This window comes from Benincasa hispida, chromosome 6, assembly GCF_027475165.1.
Source record: "Benincasa hispida cultivar pf3 chromosome 6, pf3_genome.v1.1, whole genome shotgun sequence".
NCBI lineage: Eukaryota > Viridiplantae > Streptophyta > Magnoliopsida > Cucurbitales > Cucurbitaceae > Benincasa > Benincasa hispida.
The window spans coordinates 8373363-8397586 of record NC_143483.1 but is presented as its reverse complement, the minus strand read 5'-3'; the positions used below and the strand labels follow the sequence as shown (position 1 = coordinate 8397586).

General features: G+C 32.5%; 2 protein-coding genes and 1 long non-coding RNA gene across 6 annotated transcripts; 1 reads left to right on the top strand and 2 right to left on the bottom strand.

Moving 5' to 3' along the window:
- Positions 1 to 8606: 8606 nt before the first annotated feature.
- On the bottom strand, positions 8607 to 9852 carry LOC120080526 (uncharacterized). The gene is made up of 3 exons (XR_016529980.1): positions 9666 to 9852; positions 8989 to 9483; positions 8607 to 8887 (listed from the first exon to the last, which is right to left on the bottom strand). It is a non-coding gene; the product is annotated as an uncharacterized LOC120080526 (long non-coding RNA).
- Positions 9853 to 13025: 3173 nt separating this feature from the next.
- Positions 13026 to 17544, top strand: SPX4 (SPX domain-containing protein 4). Its single transcript, XM_039035167.2, has 3 exons — positions 13026 to 13662; positions 16553 to 16718; positions 16852 to 17544. Exons 1-3 carry the CDS (start codon positions 13321 to 13323, stop codon positions 17316 to 17318), a joined length of 975 nt encoding a protein of 324 aa, XP_038891095.1. The 5' UTR covers positions 13026 to 13320; the 3' UTR covers positions 17319 to 17544.
- Positions 17545 to 18288: 744 nt separating this feature from the next.
- Positions 18289 to 22879, bottom strand: LOC120080494 (phosphate transporter PHO1 homolog 9-like). Of its 4 annotated transcripts, none has more exons than XM_090314949.1 (14): positions 22540 to 22879; positions 21730 to 22291; positions 21235 to 21586; positions 21085 to 21133; positions 20929 to 21000; positions 20707 to 20836; positions 20481 to 20601; positions 20014 to 20272; positions 19800 to 19904; positions 19656 to 19700; positions 19413 to 19562; positions 19049 to 19327; positions 18771 to 18910; positions 18289 to 18562 (listed from the first exon to the last, which is right to left on the bottom strand). In XM_090314949.1, the coding sequence occupies exons 2-14, from the start codon at positions 22271 to 22273 to the stop codon at positions 18472 to 18474; spliced, it is 2337 nt and encodes a 778-aa protein (XP_090171075.1). In that variant the 5' UTR covers positions 22274 to 22291; positions 22540 to 22879; the 3' UTR covers positions 18289 to 18471. The 4 variants fall into 4 exon arrangements, with proteins under 4 accessions (XP_090171075.1, XP_090171076.1, XP_038891093.1 ...); XM_090314950.1 differs by having other exon boundaries at positions 21235 to 21571; positions 22540 to 22722; XM_039035165.2 differs by lacking the exon at positions 22540 to 22879 and having other exon boundaries at positions 21730 to 22398.
- Positions 22880 to 24224: the final 1345 nt, after the last annotated feature.

Genomic DNA, 24224 nt, shown 5'->3' with positions numbered 1-24224 from the left:
TGTAATAAGGGTTCTGAACTTTTGCGATTGCTGCAGTACTATCGCAGTGGATCAATATGGTTGGTATCGGCTTTTCCCATAGAGGAATCTCTAAACTTCTAAGCCAACCTGCTTCTTCATAGTTGTTGCTCGTGCTATCATTTCTGACTTCATCGTAGATTGTGCTAAAATAGTCTGTTTCTTGGACTTCCAAGAGATAGCTCTGCTTGCTATATTAAAGATCTAGTAGTTCCACCTGCTATATTAAAGATCTAGCTACTTGTAGCCTTTGAATCATCCGAGAAGGAGTTCCAGTCAGCATCACTAAATCCTTCCAGGAAAATGGGAAACTTCTAATAATGTAATTCCATGTTGAGGGTTTTCTTCAAATACCTCATAACCCTTTTTATAGCAACTCTATACTAGGTCTGCTTGTAAACCTACAAAATAATCCTACAGCATGAGCTATGTCAAGTCTAGTGCAATCAGTAGCATATCTAAGACTTTCTATGATGCTCACATACTCAGATTGATTAATATTATCACCAGTATTCTTGAACCACTTAACACTAGGGTCATAAGGAGTACATGTTGGTTTACATTCAAAGTAATTATATTTCTTTAGAATCTTTCCTATATAGTAAGGTTGATCCAAATAAATTCCCTTTTCAGATCTGGTCACTTTTATGCCTAAGAATTCACTTACTTCTCCTAAGTCTTTCATGTCGAAGTTTGCACTCAATGTAATTTTCACATCATTTATGATGTGCAAGTTCGACCTAAAGATTAACAAATCATCTACATACAGACACAAGATAGTGCAGAGATTATTTTCAAACTTATAGTAGATGCATTTGTCACTTTCATTAACCTTGAAATCTTTAGATACGATTAGGTTAAAAAACCTTTCACGTCATTGCTTAGGAGCTTGTTTCAAACCATGTAGAGATTTATCTAGTGTACAAACCTTATTTTCTTTACCATGGACTATAAAGCCCTTAGGTTATTCCATGTAAATCTCTTCTTCAAGTTCAGCGTTTAGGAAAGCGGTCTTTACATCCATTTGATGTACTACGAGGTCATAAATATTGGTTTAAAGAAACACACAGCAGAAGAAAACAGGATCAATAAACATTCTAATTCCTCAATTTTGACATCAAATTAAGCATGTTCATAGGGTATCAAGAGGGTTTCAGCACATACCTTTGAAGATCCTCTTCAAACACGAAATTTACCTGCAATCTCCTCCAATTCTTATTGTGGACTACTACTAAAGCTTCCATACTATCCTCTAGGAGTCTTATATTGAGTTGTGGGACTCAAAACAAGCTTGAACTTAGGAAAATTGGAGGAGAGGTGCACTGTCTCAACTTTTTGAAGAACTCTTTCTTCAAAATTGAATTCATAGCAGAAATTCAGTGTCTTGCATGGTTCTTTCTACTTCACCTTCTCCTTTTTATCTAGCCATATCATGCAATCTAAATTGCATCAAATTTGGCCAACTCCAACTTCAATTTTGGTAGTGGAAATGATGAATAAGGTGTGTGCTTTTAGTGGGAAAATCCCACATTTGGGATTTCTCAAAAAATTGAATTAAATTTCAATTATAATAAAATTAAAATTGAATTCAAATCAATTTTTAATCTTAAAAAGACAAATCGATTTAATTTTAATTTTCTCGAAATTGAATTTTTAATTTAATTAATTTTAAATTAAACAAAAATTGATTTTAATTAATTAAACAATTTAATTAATTCTATTAATTTAATATCAAATATTAAATTAATTTATCACCAATTTCATCACCATGAATCCACATTCATGAAATTAGTATTTAAATCATATTTAAATATTAATCAATTCTCTAATTTTGTTGAATTTCAAAATTAAACGTGTAATTATATCACATATAATCATTAATTCCCTTTAATTCGAATTTGAATGTTTCAAATTAACTTATCACACTATTATAAGGCTAATTCTATTTATGAGCTAATAGGGGACCTAATGGACCTACAGATTATGGGCTCCAACGATCCAAGATTAATTGGCTAAACTCTTTACACCGAATTAACCTTCATTTGTTAACTACCGGGTCACTCCACTAAAACCTAGTAGTTGCATTCCTCTCACTATAGATATATTGTGTCCACTAGATATAACCATGATGAGTAAGTTAACCTTTCACAGGTTGTTCGTAATAACGACTGGGTCAAATGATTGTTTTACCCTCGAGATTACCTCTTGTTACTTAAGTTCCACTAATCCTCTAATGAACAATTGGTTTGTGATCCAATCATCAAACTGAGTCCCTCTCGGGCCAATGAGAGGATGGGCCCCTTGTTCAAGACCCGGAGTCAACACTTAAGGGAACAACTTCTCTATTATCCCTGAAAGCGGGTAGGAGTGAATTGCACCCTATGTCCCTAACTATCTACTTGGTCTTACCCCTGAAATAGGAGGTTTATTGAATCGATGTTGTTGAGCCAACTCTCACCATGAAAATCTAAGGATAATCTCGAATAGGAGTTCATAGTTAGCTCAGGATTAAGGTTAAGTTACCTAGGTCATCGTTATGAAATAGTCAGTCTTAAACAGTAAACAACATTATAAATTAAGATTGACTTATTTCTTGGTTCGATCTTATGCAAACTCATTGCATAGGACACCCCCACTCCTCATATCACCACATGAACAAATAGGGATCACTTCATTTGTAGTACTTTACAACTCCTTGTAACGACTACAAAGTGAGTTGCATTTGATAGTGTTACCAGAATAAAGTATCCAACCTTATTCATATACTATAGATCATTTTGACTATTTACTTTAACCTAATTCACTCTTATGTCTCCACAAAAAGTTTAAGTATTCATGTAATAGTCATGGATCTTTTAGTTTATTGTATTTATTTCTAAACGAAATAAGCAATTCATAAATTCAATAACAACTTTATTGAATCAAACATCAATAATAACTTTATTTAATTTTAGAATAAGTTTATTGTTTAACAAACCACGAGTTTTATGACATAAAATCCAATAATAAAGGGCAACGAGAGAGAACAAAACACGTGTTGAGGAAATTCTAGTGACGGGGGAGAAGGTGTCAAATAAGTCTATGTTTTCTCTTTGTTTAAAACTCTTTGCCACTAACCTAGCTTTAAATTTGCCAATTGTTGCATCAGGTCTATGTTTCTTCCTTAAGATTTATTTGCACTCTATTGCCTTGCAACCTAGGGGTAGGTCTACTAAGTTCCAAGTCCTATTTGACTCAAGAGAATCCATCTCATCATTTATGGCTTCTTGCCATAAGTTGGCATCTATAGAGGACAGGGTAACTTTTAGGTATTTAGGGTATTCTTCTACACTATAAGTCTAAAAGTCATTTCCAAAATCCTTGGCGATTCTAGTTCTTTTGCTTCTTTTAGGTGCTGGGTCGGTTTTCTCTGTAGGGGTAAGATTCCTAACTAGGGTTAGACTACTAGATCTCGAGCCCCCCACTATTTCTCGATTTAAAAGGAAATCTATCCTCAAAGAAGTCGGGATTGTTTGACTCAATGATCACTTGGTTTACTAGGCCATAGAACCTATAGGCTTTACTATTTATGGCATAACCTATAAAGACACACTCATAGACTCTACTAGCTAGCTTTTTTCTTTTAGGGTCTAGAATCCTTACAAAGGTTAGACATCTCCATGTTCTAAAGTATGACAAGTTTGGTTTCTTGTTCTTGAGGACTTCGTAAGGTAAAACTGTGTTTTTAGATTTTGGTATTCTATTTAGGACATAACACACGGTAAGGATGATTTCACCCCATAAAACGTGACTCCTGAACTAAGTAAAATAGCAACTACTAGTTCAACTAAAGTTCTATTTTTTCATTTGGCTTTTCCGTTCATTTCAAGAGAGTAAGGTGTAGTGCAGTCTTTACATGTATTATTCCATGTGAGTTAAAGAACTCGTTAAATCTATCTGAGTTCTACTTAGTTCCCCTATCACTACAAAGTCTTTTAACCTTTCTATTAAATTGATTTTCTACTTCAATTACAAACAATTTGAAAGTATTAAATGCATCACTTTTATTTTTCAACAAATATACGAAAATAAAATCAGAGCAATCATCAATGAAAGTAATAAAATATCTTTTACTATTCATAGTTAAGATGCCATCAAATTCACATAAGTCCGAATGAATTAAATCTAGAGGCTCAGAGTAATCATGTTATTAATTAATTTCTTATTCACATGACAACATTTTATTAATGTTTAAATTTAATCTGAACATTCCTTCAGTTGCATACCCCTTCCCTACGAATACATTATTCTTAGTAAGGATATATAAATCTGCTCTCATAGTTTGAGTAAATCTGGCCTTGTTGAGGAGATAGCCCGAGACCAAGTTCTTATCAAGTTCTTATCTCTGGAGTACACAGGACATCCTTCAATATGAGGGTCTTCCCGGAGGTAAACTTCAGCTCGCAAGCGACACGTGTTGGTTTGGTTTCAATTGGAAGATTAAAAAAATTAATTATTAAAGTAAAATGAAATTAAAATTAAAAAAATAGTAATAATAACTTTTTATTATTATTAAAAATAAAAATAATCACACACGCGCGCCTCGCCTCGTCACGCCTGTTCGACCTAACGGGGGCAGCAGTGCCACTGTATCCACATTGGTCTATCTCTTCACTCCCTCCCTTGGGGTCCAAACCCGAAGTCTAAGATAGGAGTATAAGAAGGAGACTCCCTCTAAAAAATAATGAATGTGGGATTTTCAACCAAATTTTTTTTCCTTTTCTTCTAAAACTTGAATTTTCACCCAACAAGAAACAAGAAATGTTGTTCCAACAAGTTCATGTTGGCACCAACAGTATTAGTGCATCAATTGAAAAGCTTCGCTTGACTGTGGATTTCGTTGGTTTGAATATAGGTGGGAAAAGCTTTTATGACGATCTAATCCTCTCCTCAGCAGGTGCCTTATACAAATAAGTTGGCGGGTTGGGCTGGGTTCTAAGGGATCACTTAGGTTGTCGGTTTCAAGTTCATTTCCATATGTTATTCGATGAAGGTTCTTGAAGTTATGGCTATTCGTGATGGACTGGATGATATTTGTCTATGTGCAAAATATTATAGTTGAATCAAACTGTCAGGAGATTATTCGCCCTATCAATGACAAGTCTTTGAACCTCTAAGAGGTATCATCTTTTTATTGAAGAGGTGAAGTCTTTGACAAGCGAGATGGGGTCTGTCTCTTTCTCTCATCTGAAGCGTCGTCATAATTTCCTTGCTCATTCTTTAGCTAGTAGGGGGTTGGAGGAGCGAGCTTCTATGGTTCTTCCTTTTCCTTATCCTAAGTGGTTTTCTTTGTCATTGTCTTCTGATGTTATCCTACATAGTCGTTTATGTATGTTTTCTTAAAAAAAGAAAAAAATAGAATGTAAAACGTAAGTACTAAAAAAAAAGTCCATACAAACATATAGTTCGGCTAGCATAAATTTGTACTATCAAGTTAATTCGAGGATTGGATTCTCCTCCCTGTATCATAAAAATAATAATAATACAAAAGAAAATACCACATTTTAAGGAAATACATCTCAAAGATATGGAGGAAAACTTTAAATTAGTAAAAGAAGCTTTTAATGTGCACATATCCAATTTTCAACTCCACATTAAATGAGGATAATAGAAGCCAGGCTGTGTGTGTGAGAACTGGGGAACCAACAAAACAAAATTTTAGCCACATATATAACTTTGTATACTCACTCACAAATAACTTTTTTGTTTTTTTTTTTTTTAATTGTTGTTAATTATTTATATATTTTATTAAAAGGTACAAAATTACATTTATTTCACCTTATAATGATACCTCACATGGCTCTTCTCTGCAACCCAACTGCTCATATTAAATTCAGCAAATACAACCCATTTAACAAATTTTACTGCCTAATTCTGATGTTGGGAACCCTCATTTATTTATTTTTCCAAACAAAATATAATATTCATTTCATCCCCAGATTTGGAAGTGATTTTATGTTTTATTGAATTATATAATATGGTTCAAATTTAAAGATTTAACATGCATGCATTTGAGAATCAACATCACTCACCCTATAACAGAATCCAAATTTAAACAACACATACCTATATTCATGGAGACAATAAGACATTAAACAAAATTATAGAGTTACAAATACTTTATATGCTAGAAAAAAAAAAACCCTCAAAGTTAATTTTTATCGAAATTGGATAAATAATAATGATTTTCATATAAAGAATTATAATATGTGAATATGCTTTTAAAATTTATAGTGAAGATGCTAATAAATAATAAAATATTTTTTAAAAAATCAACAATAAATAGGCCACTGATACTAAATGTAAGATTTCTTAAAAGTCTTATCAAAATGACATTTTTTTAACACATTGAAGTATTATTTTCATATTACAAAATACACAGTTAGAGACAAGGAAACAAAAAGTAGGAGTAATTAATGTATGACTATGATGCATTTCGGTAAGCACTTATCTCTATGTATTTCACTATTAAATAGACACAAAAAAGAATACATTCTAAATTTTAAAAAAGAAAAAAAAAATATATCGAATAGGAAACAATGACGGAACAATTTAATGTGATAAACAAGATAAGTATAATATAAGATGCACGTAAACATTTTTTTAATATATGTTAAGCATAGGGTAAAAAAGGTTCACATCCATTGACGAAAACTAATAGGAAAGAGGGGGTAAAAGTTGAATACGAGAATTGTCCAAGAGCAATAATAATGATTAGATGAGAGAATTGTCCGATGAGTAATGAGTAGCTACCAACTAGGTTGAGGCATATTTCTATTAGGTGCTAGCAAGATTGAACAAAAGAGATCTATTTTCCTTGTCCAATCTTTTTCCATCTCCATGTTCTATTTGAATTTTGATCAAAAGGCAAAAACACATCAATGCAAAGCAAACTCAAGATTCCTTTGTGCAGATAAACATCAAATTCAACTTGATCAAAGTACTATATAATGCATTAAATTTAAATGCTGGAAAAAAGGCAATGCATTATTTCTGATGCCCAACCAAAAGGTACCAACAAATTCCTCAATTAGAAAAGGAAAGAACAGATTGATTAATCACATTGTCTAATCTAATCTCATGAAACTTTCTATTAGAATTAGGCAGTGAGATGTCCTATGACTTCATAAATATTTTGGAACATTGGTTTGTGGTGGGTTTTGTCTCAACTTATGAACTTTGACTTCGTTAATCTTGGTTTATCAAACCTATCTTGCACTGTGTTGATGCTGTAGAGAAAGATACCTTTCTTTTTACATACCAAAACAAAACTGAGAAAAAGAATATGTATTTTTCTCGTTCGAAACAAGATGGAGTTTAATAAACCAAGCTACCCTTGCCTCAACTCAGCCTTAAAAGGGGAGCCAACGGGGGCAAAGTTTAAGAGCTTATACATACCCCCTGACTATTAAGGGCCTTAAAACCAACCAAAATGAGAAAAGAACACCTTATTTTGGACCTTTTTAAGTTTTGCTCTAAAACCAAATTAAGGCAACACCATGTAGTGATCGTTTCTGGACCAAAATAAGTGTCAATAAGCTATTCATACAGAGGACCACAGAATCATGGCAGCAATAAGCTCCATGCATTTGACATCACTTTGAAAGGTTCCCAGTAAGCAGGTAAAGCACTTGCCTTCTCTTAAATATCAAACCAATACTAATAAATAAAACATCAACTGAAATTGAACCATTTCAACATTCATAACATAAAGGTTCAATGTGGATACATACTATACATCAATCCAGTCCATGTTTTCATAATATCATCGATGAACTGTGAAAAAAATGTCAACAAATAGCCAAGTTACTGACAATCTAACAAACAAAATGCAAAGGCAACTTCAGATTCTGGTATGATGTATACATAATATCAAATAGTAAGAAAGAACAAAGTTCGGATTTAGAGACCAAGATAAGGCAATAGATGTAAAAAAATTTCCCCTAATGAAACTTGGGCATCCTCCATGATTCCTTTTTCCCACGATTGAGCCTGTTATGGGTTGAAGAATTACAGCCACATGGTCATTTCTCCCTCAACCATTCTTAATGCTGGAAACTAAAAACATGTGGCAATTTCGGTGGACATCAACCTAACGGTAAGTCATCCTTTAAGAAAGGAAATGAATATATGGCTTCAACTCACTAGAGCTTTCTTTTGATGACTTCTTTTGGTTTTGGTTCTACTTTCCTCTGCCTCATAATTAAGTATAAAAAAGAATCCAATGAATCAAAGTTCAACCCTTCCCATAATTGAAATAAACCATTACGTCATAATTCCTCCCATAAACTACTATGCCCCCAAGTGGAAAGGAACTTGTGATAGTTGAGATCTTGTCCCGCAGATGGCATTAATATAATTTAGAAAGTATAATGGATGGCATTACAGGAAGCAGAATATGCTATTGTTTGAGCTGCAACGTGGAGTCGCAGATGCCATCTTTGATGTGTGCATGACTATACTAGGCTTTGGATATTCAATAAGATGGAGCCACAGTACTCGTGCAAAATTACTTACAAACTTCTGTCTAAACAAATATTACCAAAACATAAGCAAACATATCCACATTGAATATTGAAAAACAGAACAAATTACAACACTAATAAACTTTTGAAAGACTGAATTTTACGTACAGTCAGAAGATATCAAATTTCTTGTAATCACCCTCTATATGACACAGTGTTAATAGTAATAAGAAAAATTGGGTATGAATTTTTCTTTCTGAGAGTACACTATGACCCACAATCAATCATCAACAACAATGAGGAAAACTTGACAGCCCATGGATTGAAGCAAGAAATAATGGCCTAAGACCCATTGAGCTGCAAACCTAAAAAAATTAATTAGAAGTTTCTAAGCTACCAGATGTCACAACATTATACAGATAACTAAATCATCAAACGGGTTGAAATAAAAAGGAGATTTGTGTACCGATGACCTTCTCACAAGCCCCTTCATGATTGGATGGTTATCTCTATCGCATCTTCATTTGGAAAACACATTCGTGGGAGGTGGGTCATCAATCATAAAGGCACTCATAAGGTCAATAAAAAGATTGGAAGATATATTTAATGCCATTTGTGAATGTAAGGGCATTACAGGCAGCGAATACATTTAGAAGCTTAAGCTGCAAAGCGGATCCCTTTTATTGTAGCACATCGAGATTAGGCACCAAAAATACAGTAATCATCAAGGAGCCTCAGTACCAGTGCTATGAAGTTAAATGGCAAAAAATATGTCATTGTCCTTGCTAATACACATAGAAAATATACAATATTTAGGCGTAGAAATCCCCAAATTTCACGACAGAAAGAATCCTATACCCAAAAGCAAACATGAATACATCAAAATTTGTGCTTCTCAATCTTAATGGCCATGCGAACAAAGAATTTAGACAACAACTCCAGCATATCAGAGACAGGGATTCTGTACAAAATCAACCATCCAAATTAAAAAACAAAAAAGAATGCAACAAATGGATATGGTTAAACCCTTTACAAGTGAGACAAGAAAGAAAACGGAAATAGGCGGATCAGAAAGCTTAAAGCTTTGTACTAGAGATGCATTCTCATAGCGAAACACTGACAAAATTTAGGTATACAAAGTACCTTGCTTCTCCGATTTAGGGACAAACGCTTCCGCCGATAGGACGACGCTGCTAGAACTTAGGCATTGCCATTTAAATACAGCGATTTCCGAAATTAGGGCATTGCAGGGGAACCTCCCGCCGAACCCTAATCATAGAGCGTAATCAGAAGTTAGATCAAAGTACCTTGTTTGAAATCGACGGTCGCTATGAAATGTTTAGTAGAGCCGGCAATATATTGGAATTTTACAATAATTATTATTTAAAATTTAAAACCCTAATTGGATTTTTTTTAAAAAAAAAATTAAGAAAATCGGTTTCCTAATCATTTTATAGTTTTTTATTTTAATGGGTATATAAGAGGTTGAATTTTAGTGCATGGTTTGAAATAATAATTCTAAGCTTTTATATCAAATGGATTCCTTGGTCGAGAATATATATTTCATATCAATTGAACTATATTCATATTGGTAATTTGTAAAGTAGTCATATACTTTACCTAAATATTGAGTTCATTTAAATTATATTCATATTGGTAATTTGTAAAGTAGGCATATAATTTACCTAAATATTGAGTTCATTTACTCTTTTATGTTGTGTTTCAATTATGTGTTGGATGGTTTAATATTTTCAATTAAATCCTTAACCATTGAAATTGTTTTAAAACAACCCTAAAGTTATGCATGAAGGTATTTTGATAAGAGTATATTTAAAAACGTCGAATGATTTTAATCACACGTCAATCTAGATTAGTGTGAGAGACATGTCAAGAAAATATAATTTTGGTTGTAATGATGGAGCCATCTTTAATTGTAAAAGAATAAAATATCGAAAAAAATTAAAAGGAAAAATGAGTCAAAAATCTCTTTAATGGTTAGATGAATTATTATTTATTTATTTACTTTATAACTAAAAAAATATAAGCTTTGTTTGTTTCTAAATTATTTAATAGATTTGAAAATATCCTAACTATTTTTCAAATTTGGACACCATTTTGAAATTATACAAATTGGTTAAGACCTTTGATTTTTCTTTTTTGTTTTTTTTTTAAAAAAAGTTAGATTACAATATAAAAAGAATAATGAAAAGCTTTATTTGTTTTAGTTTTAAAATTGTGGAAATAAAACATGAAGATTTTAATGTTTGAAAATCAAAATTTGAAAACAACGCATTTGAATTTCATATGTTTATATGTATTTGACAGAAATTAGATTTTAATTTAAAAAATGTATTTGATATTATATTCATAAATCATAAAACTAATCATCGTTATACTATTCTCAAGCTATTTATTAACATGTTTTACATTAAAAATTTGTATAATTATTATTTATGTGATACATATTTTAAATTTAAAAAATGAATGTGGTTCATTTAATATAAGGGAAAATACTTTTTGATCTTTGAAGGCTAATTTCTATTTAATTCATAGATTTCAAAAGGTTATACATTTAGTCCTTAAGTTTTGAGTTTGGTTTCAATTTAGATTTTAAGTTTCAAAATGTTACAATTTTACCCTTGACATTTAAGTTTTGTTTGAATTTGATCCTTTGATTTCAATATTTACATTTTTAATCTTAAATTTTAAAATTTTAAATTTGAATACAATGAAAACATGTTTTTAGTATTTGCACTATTTGGATTGCAAAATCTGAAAAACAGTTTTCAAAATCGGAATCTAAATATTTTGTGTGAATCTGTCAATCTGAAAACGAATCTGAATGGTCAACCAAACTACGTTCGTTTTCTTCTTCACTTGGTTAGAATAATTAAAGGATGAGAATTGAGTTTTGAAGAAAAACAAAACCGTTAGATGATACATAATCATATTTACCTTCACCCATTAGCTTAAGTTTTTTGGTCGATTGGTGATTTAAGAAAAACAAACAAATAACCCTAAAACACTTTTGTGTTTTGACTAGTGGTGATAGTCGATTTGGTTTTATTGGTTTTAGGGTCAATCAATAACTAAACTAAACCAATCTGTTTATAAAAAAAAAAAAAAAAAAGATCTAAACTAATGTTCAATAAAAAAACAAAACCAATGAATTGGTTTTTATTTGGTTCGATTTATTATCAGTTCAGTTCTCAATTTTTTTACATTTTCTTTATTTCTTCCAAAATTTAATTCTTATTTCCAATTTTATTTTTGGATTGGACCCTTTTGCTAATTTAAAATTAAAATTAGATTCACCCATACAACTTACTGTTCTACGAAAGTGAGAGATCTCATTGTCCGAGAAATGCTCTTTCCTCTATCAGGATCTGACTTTTTACAAGATAGATAGCATCCTGCGATTACCAATATATTCCTTATTATATTTTTTTTATCAATTGAATTGAATCTATTACATTTTTTGTTTATATTGAAATGAATCGAAATTGGATAAGGAGTTAGTCAATCATGCTCGTTTTTTTTTATAAGTTGAAATTAGACATTTTATTTTTTTTCGCACTTTCTAAATAAAACACATAAACACTTCATAATAATTGGTCTTTTTTTAAACAATAAATATATATATGCATCATAATAATTAAAAGACTAAAAGATATCCAATGTTACAATTTTTGAGAAAAAAAATACCTTTTTCGTCCCTAGGCTTTGGGTCTAGTTTCTATTTAGTCATTAAGTTTTGAGTTTGGTTTCAATTTAGTCCTCAAAGTTTCAAAATGCTCGATTTTACCTTTGACATTTGAGTTTTGTTTCAATTTGGTTTCTATATTTCAAGTTTTACACTTTTAAACTCAATTATTCACTCAATACTCATTTCCCGTCTTTAGTATTAATTTATGTTGATAAATTAAAAATTATTAAAAGAATTATAATTAATTAAGTTTCGCTATTGTTTATCACTTTTAAAATTATTTAAAATTTTACTTCATAATTATTTCTAAATAATTAATAGAAATTGGTGTCAGTGATTAAAAGTGAGTATTTAATGAAAAATTGATGTTAGAAAAATGTAAAATCTTGAAACTTGAGGACTAAATTGAAACAAAACTCAAATAACAAGGGTAAAATTATAACATTTTGAAACTTCGGGACTAAATTAAAATAAAACTCAAAACTTAAGAATCAATTGGGTAACATTTGAAAACCTAGGGACCAAATAAATTTACGCCTAAAATCTAAAGACCAAAAAGATATTTTACCCTTTATTTTTAAGAATATATATATCATGGGTTTGGTTCGATTTTGATTGGTTTTTCAATCAAAATCTGATTGGAACCAATACTTTTTTGGTTTAGAATATAAACCAATATGTATAATTTTTACTAAAAGAAAAATTAAATGAAACTAGTTTTGGATGGGCTTGATTTTCCGATTTTTCGATTTATTATTATTATTTTGTTGCATTCCTAGTGTTGACATAGCAAATTTCCATCCATTTGGAAACCCAACTAGCATTAGATTAAGAACATAAAAGCATAAGATACAATAGCAAAAGACATAAATGGATTCTGACAAAGAAGTTCGCACAACAAACAATTTTATTCCATCTTTCATCTTTTTCATCTCCATCCACATTCCATTATTCCTCATTCCATCTTCCCCCCATCGATTTCCCCTCTGATTTCTCCTCTAATTCGCTCTTAACTACTCCTAATTCAATTCCCTTCTCTTCTTTTCTCTCATTTCTCCTCATCTTCAACTCCAATCTTCCGAGCTTCCGGCTATGAAATTTGGGAAGGAATTCAAAACCCATCTGGAACAGACCCTCCCCGAGTGGAGGGACAAATTTCTCTGTTACAAACCCCTCAAGAAGCTCCTCAAACACTACCCTAATCTCCCTTCTACCATCTATCCAATACCCACCAACCATTCTCTTAATTTTCTTCTTCCTCCCCTTCAACCCCCTGTTTCCTTTGACGATCCCACCGATGCTGCCCCTTGTGAGACTGCTGCTGCTTCTTTGGCTGACCTTCAAGATTGGTTCGTTAAGATTCTCAATGAAGAGCTTGAAAAATTGAATGATTTTTACGTTGATAAAGAGGAAGAGTTTGTTATTCGGTTTCAGGTTATTTTCTTTTCTTTTACTCTTCCCATTCTTTGTTTTGCCGACTGTTCTTGGATTTCTCTGTTGATCTTATGAATACATTTACACAATCTGTATTTTTCCAATTTGGGTTTACTGTGCTATTACCTCTCTTGTGGGATATTGAATAATCTCGAGTGTTAAGGAAGTTTGTAACTAAAGCTGTGTGTCATATGACAATTTGAGGTAAATTAAGTTAGTAGGTATGATTCAAGCTGGATGGATTTTCTTTGATCTTTGATAAGGGTTGTCATAAAGGCAGGTTGAAAAGTTGGATGTTATAAAGGGTTGGTTGTCTTAAAGGCAGGTTTAAAAAGTTAGGTGTCTCTGAGCCTAGATTGGTTTGGTGGTCATTAGTGTAGGTAGCTCCTACTTTGGATATTAAGATCCTCAAGTTTCTTGACAAACAAGTGTTATAGGGTGCCTTGTGAGATTAGTACAAGAAGATTTGACAGTCACCTATCTAAAACATTAACTCTACAAGTTAGTTCTTTTTATTATTATTATTATTATTTTTTCCGTATTCATGAGTGTTTGGACCAGCTTATGCGTACTTCAACTAATCTCACGAGACAACTTACCTGACTATACAACATTTGAGTGTCAGGAAACTCGTAGGATTATTAAATCGTAGGTAAGTGACCATCGTGGATTGAACCCATGACTTCTTAGTCCTTTATCAGGTCATGCTCCTCTATTTACCACTAGACCAACCTATGATGGTTTTTTTTATTAAAAGCTAAACAGTGTAAGATTAGAAAGTCGGGAGAATTAGTTAAGGTATGTACAAAACTGATTTAGATAACTACATATATCAAGAAAAAAGGAAGATGTCTTGAAAGAAGACCTGAATCATGGTGAGCCAAAATAACATACATGCTTGTAAAGGTTAGAATTTGGAAGATCAATCTTCCTAAAGTGTTGAGAAATCAAGGAACCTAACTGAAGTGGTGGAATGTGCATCATGTCCTGATGTTTTGGGTGACAATAGGGATTGGCATCCATGTCTGCAGTCTAGTTGAGATTGTAGAATGTGAGTGTATGATTAATGTGCTTCAACTACAGCTCTCCCTGGATTAAAGATTAGCCATGACAGAGTACATTGTTGAAATTGGTCTTTTGCTTCAAGATTGGACATTCAAATACATGGCCATCATTCTGACTTTTGAACACTAGCCTGCCAATTTTGAGCAGAAATGAATGATTCTGCTCATCTTTTCTTGATTTATCATTCTGCCCAGGCAATTTAAATTTAATGGTTAAGGGTACCAACATTTATTAAGGTTATCTTCAAACCAAATTGAAATTTTGTCTAGGAGCATATCTTGTTTCTTTTGCATCTTGTGCATTTTTTTCCACCTATCATATATGGGGTGCTTTAACCAACTCTTGTCATCATCAGCATTTCTTAACTATTTATTCTAATATGAAGAGAGTATGTTGGTAAAATGTAACCTCATTTTTTTTAATAGTATTGATGTGTTTTGTTGGCATCCTACAGTTTGTACGAGTTTTTCAAATCCCTTCTGGAAAATGATTGAAAAATTAATAAGATGAAGGTTCATTTTATTTCAGATGTTTTTTCTGTTCTTCTGTACCTAGTATTTTATTTTCTCAACTCGACATTTGCACATTAAGATCTTTCCTTTTCTCATGTAGCATGAGAATGTCAAGCAGAAGGGAAAGCAGCATTTGCCAAATGTGTCGTTCTGCTTCGTGGAACAAAAGATTAATCGATTGTAGAATGATGCTTCTATAACTTTTTTTTTCTTTTTTTGGGATAACCATGAGATGTTTAGTTGTTCTTGTCTTGGGCTTTGGTTGAGTGGTTTTCTGGAAATTGTTTTCAGTATGAAATTCTTGGGCTTTTCATATTAACAGAGAAGTAATTAGATTTTTTCTTTGGTTTAAACCCTATTCGATACCCAAACATTCAAAATATCTCCATGAGCTTTCAATCTTGTTCCATTCTGGTCTTAATGTCTCATAACTTGTAAAATATCTATTTTAGTTCTTGAACGTTAAAAAAACATACAGTTGTCTTGGTCCTTTTATTTTAATTTTAACAAATTAATGACGTTATATTGAGTCTATTGAAATGTCTATTTTAATCCTTAAACTTCTAAAAACAAAAAAAGATTTTGTCCTTTTATTTTAATTTTCACGAATTAATGATTGTCATATCGAGTATGTGTACTAGCATGTTAATACGATAATGATTTCAAACTAAACGAGTTAAAGACAAAAATCGGACAAAGTGAATTTAAGGTAACGAGAACCAAAATGATTGTTTAAAAGTTTAGAGACTAGAATAGATATTTTGAAAGATCATGAGACCAAAATAGAACAAACTTGAATGTTGAAGGATCAAAACCAACCATTTAAAAAATTTAGAGACTAAAATAGAACAAAGTTTCAAGGACTAAAATGAGAGTTAAATTTCTCTCTTTTCTTTTTTGGGAGAAAAAACAGCTTCCAGTAAAAATTAGTCAGACAGTGTCGTTTCTTATCCAAAGAAAATATTTCCTGTAATGTGTGCACTGAAAGATAATACTCATCATTGTATTTGTGTCTTTTAATTGCTTTAAGAAACATCTGAGTAGTGGGGCAATGTTTACTCTGTTTTCTGATCAGTTTTTAACATTTGAAAACCATTTCCAGAAGAAAAATTCTACCGATTAGTAAACAAGTTATCTAAGTCTGAAATTATATTTGTTCTTTTAAACCCCAAAAATACTACATAATTCAAAATTGTTCACTTAACTTACTTCTTTTGATTACATTTGTCCTCTGCTATATGTCATATCTAAATCAGAAAGGTTTCAGGCAGTTCTAGCTCTCTAATGATGATACTCGAGTTCAATTGGCACAGGAGCTAAAGGAAAGAATTGATCGTGTAAAGGAAAAGAGCAGCAGGGGAGGTGTTTTTTCGTCAGAGAATGAATTCAGTGAAGAAATGATGAATATTCGTAAGGACTTTGTTGCCATTCATGGAGGAATGGTGCTTCTGAAAAACTATAGCTCCCTAAATTTTGCAGGTAAATGACTTCAGAGGTAAAGCAATAGATCAATGTATAGCATGTCACCTACATCATCATCATCATCACTCCTAAATTGTTCAACTCAGGCACAAGCACTTTTACTGAATTGTTTTCAAATTTGGGTTTAAAGGGCTGATAAAAATTTTGAAGAAGTATGATAAACGCACGGGTGAACTGTTGCGTCTGCCATACATGCAACTTGTAGTACGTCAACCATTCTTTACAACAGAACTTCTCACAAGCCTGGTTCATCAGTGTGAGGAAAACCTTGAGGTACTCTTCCCATTGGAAGCGGAAGTCATCGAATCACCCCCGACCTTACGCGTTGACCCAAACCTTATACTTGATAACTCCAAAATTATTACAGCCCAGACACCTTCAGATCTTGGGGAGGAAAGTGAGGATTTATACCGAAGCATTGTGGCTGCGATGACAGCCATTCGTGGCCTACAAAAAGAAAGTTCCACCAACAATCCTCTGTCATTTTCATCTCTCTTTAAGAGTCAGGATGATGAGAGTACCGGTGCTGTGACAGATGAGAACTCTCCCTCAAACTCTTTGGCTTCTTTGCCTAAAGTTGATGACGATGATGAATAGTTTTCGTTCTTCCTTCTCTGTGTAACTGAGTTTTGGTAACTTTTTGTTGTCAAGAGTTCACCTTTCAACTTTGTAAACAGATGAGATTTGAATGAGAGGTTATCTAATTTTGTACAGTCAATGTATAGAATTCAATTGGCTGATCCAAATATGGGGCATCTGGTGGCCGGAATAAGTTCTTGTTCTATGAATGTGTTTGGACAATTGACAAGCCGTTATATGTTCATTTGATGTTATTCTACGTATATCAAATTAGGAGTGTTCAAAAAATTCGATGACTCAAAAAAATCGATCAATCCAATTTAACTCGTGCAGTTTGGGTTGAGTTATTAATTCATTTGAGTTTGATTCAAATAAATGAAAATTTTATGGGCTAGGTTGGTTTATGAATTCACCTAATATAACTCAAATCAATCCGAACCAACCCGAATTTATTATTAACTTTAAAATATATTATTTATTACTTATAACATAATTATTTATACATATATTAATTTTAATTTTATTTAATTCCAATTTTTTTTGAATAATTTATTCTTCAATAATTCTTAAAAGTAATTTCTTTACACTTTAAAAAGAAATTTTTCACCATATAAATTAAATTTAACTTATTTTTTTTATCGACGAATAATTGATGGAATTACTAATGCGGTTGATATTCTGAATTTTTTTTGTAGCAAAAAATATTAAATATGTAGGAGGTGGTCAAATCTCGTCTTATATCTTTTTGTATTTAGCTTATTTATTTTCATATTACATATTTACGTTGATTCCTTTTAGAAGAAAATTTTAAATAAATGATCCAATTAACTTACCAACCAAACTCAAATATTTCATGGTTGGATTGGGTTGAGTTCATTTTTTAATAAGGGTTATTTGGGTTGAAAAAATTTACGATCCGAATAATTAAGTTGGGTCTAAAAAGTGTTTCAACTAACTTAATCCAATCCAACCCATAAACACCCGTATATTGAATGAAATGAATTCATATCTTTATACCTCTCTTTTTTCCTTTTTACATGTTCTCAGGCTATACTAACCCTATTTCTCTTTCTACATTAGATCTAAAATATAAAGAGAAACAAGGCATGTGTAAGAATAAAAAAATCAGTCGAAACGTTATCTCAGGGAACTTCATTTCATAAGCGAGTCCTCATCTTGCCATATCGTCATAGTCAAAAGGAAGAGGTACAGAGTTGAATGCCCTGTATTTCCCCACGTTGTTTAGGTGCTCGTTCTCCAACCTGATGAGCACAAAATCCATAAATCCTTTAATTATCACCAGTAAGAACCTTTATTTTGGCACTGACAACTACTATAATGCAGAAACTAGTTGAACTTGATTACAGAGTTGTAGTAAAACAGAGAACTTCGTTCTTCTCATGTTTTACTACCTTTCAGGATAATGTTTCTAAATCCATTCCTGGGACGATCAAGGAACGTAGGACATACCTGAAGAAATTCCAGATTCCTCGTCGAATAATCTCCAACCCGGCAACAACGGAAATTAAGGCTTGTCTATGGATGAATGGAGCTTCCCTAAAACCCAATACTGATTGCATCCAAGCAAGTCGTAGCAAGATATTCAGTACCTGCAATCCAGATTCCACAGATAATTATCAGCTAAGATACACCATGGTTTCCTATGCCAAGCTACTCTTGCTTTCTAAAAATAATAGCAGAAGGCTGTTTTTCAAAGAATAGGTCCAAAAAGACACTAGTTTTCTTACAATTGCTGCAAAGTATACACTCTTGTTGGATATCAGTAGTTTGTCTCTCAACCATGGATTCTTCGAGTCTCGTCGCAGGAGACCCCAGTCACATACTATATCCCAATACGTGCCTGAAATTGTCGCAATAGCAGAACTAACTGCAGCCAAGGTTCTCCAAGTCATTCCCATATTCAAATCATTGCCTGTTCTCATTGCAACTGCAATGACCGTTGAGAAGTACTTCAGTCCATTAAACACATGGCTTACATCTTTCTCTTCGATCAAGCGCCGAAGGCACTGCAACCATTAAGCAACCTTAGTTCTGATGATTTGATACGTCGGAGAAGTTGAGAAAAATATATGTTAAACCACAACTGATTACCTGGAGAGTACGAATCCAATATGGAATAATTGCAACAACAAAGTAGAAACCTTCAAAAATGTTGCTCTCAGAGCACGTATTCGTTCTTTGTAAAAAGTTACCCCACCCGTAGTAGCAAATATAGAATTCTAAACTTCTGAAGGCTTGCACCTGATGTGAATTTGTAACTATATTAACCTTGATGTATAAAGTTTCCCAGGAGAATGAAACATACAGAAATCTTAAAGAAGGTTAATGTCAAACCTGGCTAGTAAGCTGATCTGCCAAGAAAAAGTCTTCAAGTGTAACCTAAAGACAAAATGCAAATTTGAATTAGCACTGGCCATACACTTTTTTTTGCTCAAAAATAGAAATACGTAGTTGTGAAATTTCTCTTCCCAAGACTACCTTGTAGAACGGAGCACAGACCAAACGAAATACACTACGAATTAGGAAGAAGCGGCTCGAACGGAATATGATATCAAAAGGACAAAATAATATAAGAAGAACAGCCTGCAAAATGATTCCAGCTTAGATATGGCTATTACTCTTAATACAATAGCTAGAGCATGAATAGAGATGTGTTTGAGAAATGCACTACACAACGGATGATGGAGCTTACAGTGAGTAGAGCTAGCGGAATTGACTCGGTAAGAGCTTCAAATTTTTTTGTTTCCAGGTCTATCTCCATGTCCAAATGTGAGAGAACACAAGCAAATGTGAGCACAGCAAGACCTGAACTAAGAAAAAAGACCTCTCGGTAACCCAACTCCGTTCCTTGCTTGAAGCCAAACATAAATGTGTAATTGATACGGTAACGCCTCCAAAAGTATATATTTGCAGAGTACATCAACATGTGCAAGATGATGAAACCAAAAAAGCTGAAAAAGTAAACATAAATATCAACTCATATGTACATTAAAAAGGCAACGATTTATCAACATTAAAATTGTTGATAAACTCATTCATTCTTCAACTTTTTTTCTCAATGAAAGTTGTTGTTTCCATTCAAAAATGATACTTAAGTTACTAATGGATTTTTTTATAAATATGATGCCTCGAAACATCAAAGTCGCCATCTAAAATTACCTATATAGAGGAAATATGTTATCCATGAACTGGTTGCTCCCTTTGCTCTCAAATATATCTCTTAGGTGTATAACTAAAATAATGGCCACTACAAGTGCAGCAGCACATCCGAAGAAAAAACCTGCAGATATTCATTTCAAATTTGAGAGTATAAGACATTGCAACAAAATAATCATTATTCTCAAACTTGAAAGAAATCAGCTTTTGCTCTAACAAGACTTATTACCAGAGAAAAACGTAATTCCATGTCTTTCCCTTCTGATTTTTCTTCTCAAAATGTCCATTCCTCTTCTTCGGTTTCCATTTGCAAAGTGCTTAATGAAAGCAGCCTCCACTCTTTCAATGAGCCGTGTGACCTGTGGCAGTACAGAAACATTTTGAAGAGAAAGACTTTCAGGTGAGAATTGGTTAACTATACCACAATGAAATTTCAGGAATTGTAATAGACCTCTATAGTGCTGCCAAGAGGAGATTTGTCCACCATTTCTAAGTAGACCTTTGACGCTTTACGTGATGCTATCTATATTCACAAAATCAGAGATTCAGTAATACTTGAAACAAAATGATCGTTTATTCAAGTAAATAGACTGGAAGCTGTGGAGACCTTATCATACTTCTTCATGATCTTCGAAACCGCCAATGTATTTAAGAAGCTGTAGATCCATAAGGAATAAAGCTGTTTATATATTAACAAATTCAACAATGAAGAAATATAATCCTCACTACGATATCAAGACTCATGTATTACTATTACCTGTAGCCTTTTAGAACTTGAAGCTTTTGGTAGAATTCGATCAAGGCCCGAGTCATCAATTCTTCTGAATTCCTCAACTCCTTCTTATTATATGATAACGGAGACTTGGAACTTGCAACCATGTATTTTAAAGTTGATACTGGTGTTTCGGGAGAGATATTAATCCGTACGTGGGGTAACAAGTCTAATGAAGCTGGTCTTTCTTGAATGGCTTGAATTGTTCCTCTACTCCCCTTCCCGATGTAACTTTTTGGCTCTTTTGCTTCCATATCTTCATCTACCGAAGTTGCATCGTCTACCATCTCAACTTCCTGAGTTGTTTCCAAGCGTGACCGTCCTTCAAAAACACAATCTAGACAGTAAAAAACAATATCAAATTTTCTTGCCCTACATAACTTCACAAAAGCATTGCATTTATAACTAAAGATCTCCTTTCCAAACAGTTCAAACATTTGTCTTTTTGTCTTCAATTCCACAAGAACAATGTTAACTTACCTGTAGCCCTTCCATTGATGGAATTAACAGTTGAGGAGATTGCACTTCCTGCTAGATCGACATGTTCATCAGCATCTTCGAAAGCAACATCTGGTTTCTCCACCTTTATCCTCAAAGCAATCAAAATATCCATCTGTGTGCTCAATTCCTCTGCCTCCACCATCAGCTCCCCTACTTTCTTCTTGTAAAACCTCACCACTTTATTGAACTCATCATCAAGTCTCCTAAAGAATACCACCTCATTTTCACCTCCTCTATCTGATGACATAAAGAACATACTCTGATAGATCTCTTCAGAGTCCTTCTGAACTATGTTTGTAATGATCGCATCATCCTGCTTCCTTGGAGAATGCCTCCGCCCTGTAAGTCCACTGAAAGCTCTATACAAAGACACCTTTCTCTTTAGCTTGCCTGATGCATCTGAAGCTTTTGGCTGCTTAGATATGCTTACTTCAGCCAAAACTGCTTTCAGATGATTGTAATCCAAATATGCTTCTTGCCATTCTGGCACCATTTGAGACAAAAACTCCTTCCCAAACTTCATCTTTAACAGTACCCAAGTCTGGTTTCTTGCCAGTTACAGATGAGTTATATATATAAACACAAATCTAAGAAGAAAATAATGAAAAATGGGGAAAAAGAAAAAGAAAAAAAGTTGGTTGGCTTTTACAGGATGAGTTGCCCATATATAAACAATATGGTGGGCATTTGACAATTATTTTAGAGCTGTCATTCTCTTATTTTGTTCTATTCTATCATCTTTTAATGGTATTCAAAAAAGACTCAAACAAAAAAGTAATGGGGTTTTACCTTTTGACTTAGTCGGAATCATGAGGTGAGAGGCTTCCTGGGTTTTCGATTTCAGCAAGCAATGGTGATTACTTTTCATGGTGGGTTATTTTCTGTAGATGGGTTTATTCACAAATATAATAAAAAGTTAACGAGTTTCGTTTGGAAATCGTCGGCTGATACAGAAGAGGGAAAAACAGTGAAAACAGAGCAAATGGGTCGGGTGGAGTCGATTAGAGAAGAGGATACCCCACATTGTGATTTCACCATAGGAATTATCCCTAGCTTTGCTCCACCGCGTGGAGATAAGGATTGCTTGACTGGCGATATCAAGCAAACAGTACAATAAAGTTGGTCAGCCGCGATTTGTCGATGGTGATGCTTTCCAGAAGCAATTTTCTTTTGAAAATTTCCCGGAAACTTGTTGAAGGGATTGTAGGTTACTTTGAAAGTTTAAAGTATGTACACGAATTATTCACATGTAATAAATAATAATATCTACAACAGTCGTGAGATGAATTTCTTCAAGAAACATGCAAAGTAGAGAAACAAGTGAAGACTAAGTGACACTATTGAGGTTGAGTCCGTAATCTAACGTTAACTTATGAAGTTTGTGAACTAAATATCTCATAATACTTTTAAATGTTACAGTATTATTCATAAACATTCACAAACATTCTCAAAATACTATCGAAAATATAGTTTTATTAGAATTTTGAAAGTAAATTGAGATATAAAACGGTGTGACAGTGTTTTAGATAAAAATTTAGATCACCATATCATTTTAATTAGATCGTCTTCGTCATACAGTTTTAGATTTTGATTTCTATTCGAAAATTTTTTATTTCAAGGTAGTGTAATATTACAACTTTTAAAAGTATAAAGGTATTGTTTAAAGAAATGGCGAAGTTCACAAGTATTTTTTGTAATTTATTTTTTTTTCTTTCTTTTCTTTTTGTTAGTAATTGATTTTACATCTACACTTTTAATTTCATCAAAGTGCATTTCAAACGTAGAGATCTATTACAAATTGTAGTTTTTGGTTTAAAAAGTGTTGTAATTTTTATCCTGAAATATATTCTATTCAAGTATAAAACAGATGCAGACATTAGTATTAAAATTTTATGAGTTTTGGCACAATTATTCAATAGTGAATTTATGCATTAATCAAACTTGATATTATTAAAATTAGTGAGCATATAAAAATTCTTAGGTTGCTATTTGTTAAAATTAATGGACAAATAAGTGAACATTGAATAAAGTAGAAATTGCAATATTTAACTCAACCTTAGATTTCAATTGGATGATATGAAAGTTTTTAAGATAAAAATTGATATAATAAGCTTGACAAATTTAATTTTTCTGTAATTTAAATTTCATTTTCAGGATTGATTATTCTATTTTTTAGATCTTATACTAGATTCTTCTCATGATTATAAAATTGTCTATTCCAATCTTCTAATTTGAAAATTATGATCATTTTAATTTTGTTTGTCTATTTAAATTTTTTATTACAATTTACGTATTTCCATTTACAACTAGTCATATAATTTATTATGAAATTCATATCATACTTAAATGATGTTGATATTATAGACAATCAATATAATAATAGTGTAAAATCTTCTTCATAATATCATATAATGTAATATGAGCATATGTCATATAGGCATAGCTTAGCTAGCTATGGAGGATGGGATTTTCTC

Bases quoted from the DNA above. Each gene is read 5' to 3' on its own strand.
- LOC120080494 (XM_090314949.1), bottom strand. From the start codon at position 22,273: ATGAAGTTTGGGAAGGAGTTTTTGTCTCAAATGGTGCCAGAATGGCAA. The intron at 21,134-21,234 runs GTAATAGTAATA...ATGGATCTACAG, and splicing joins CAAGTTCTAAAAGGCTACAG to CTTCTTAAATACATTGGCGG. The intron at 20,602-20,706 runs GTAATAAGTCTT...GAATATCTGCAG, and splicing joins TGGAATTACGTTTTTCTCTG to GTTTTTTCTTCGGATGTGCT.
- SPX4 (XM_039035167.2), top strand. From the start codon at position 13,321: ATGAAATTTGGGAAGGAATTCAAAACCCATCTGGAACAGACCCTCCCC. The intron at 13,663-16,552 runs GTTATTTTCTTT...CAATTGGCACAG, and splicing joins AGTTTGTTATTCGGTTTCAG to GAGCTAAAGGAAAGAATTGA. The intron at 16,719-16,851 runs GTAAATGACTTC...TTGGGTTTAAAG, and splicing joins TAGCTCCCTAAATTTTGCAG to GGCTGATAAAAATTTTGAAG.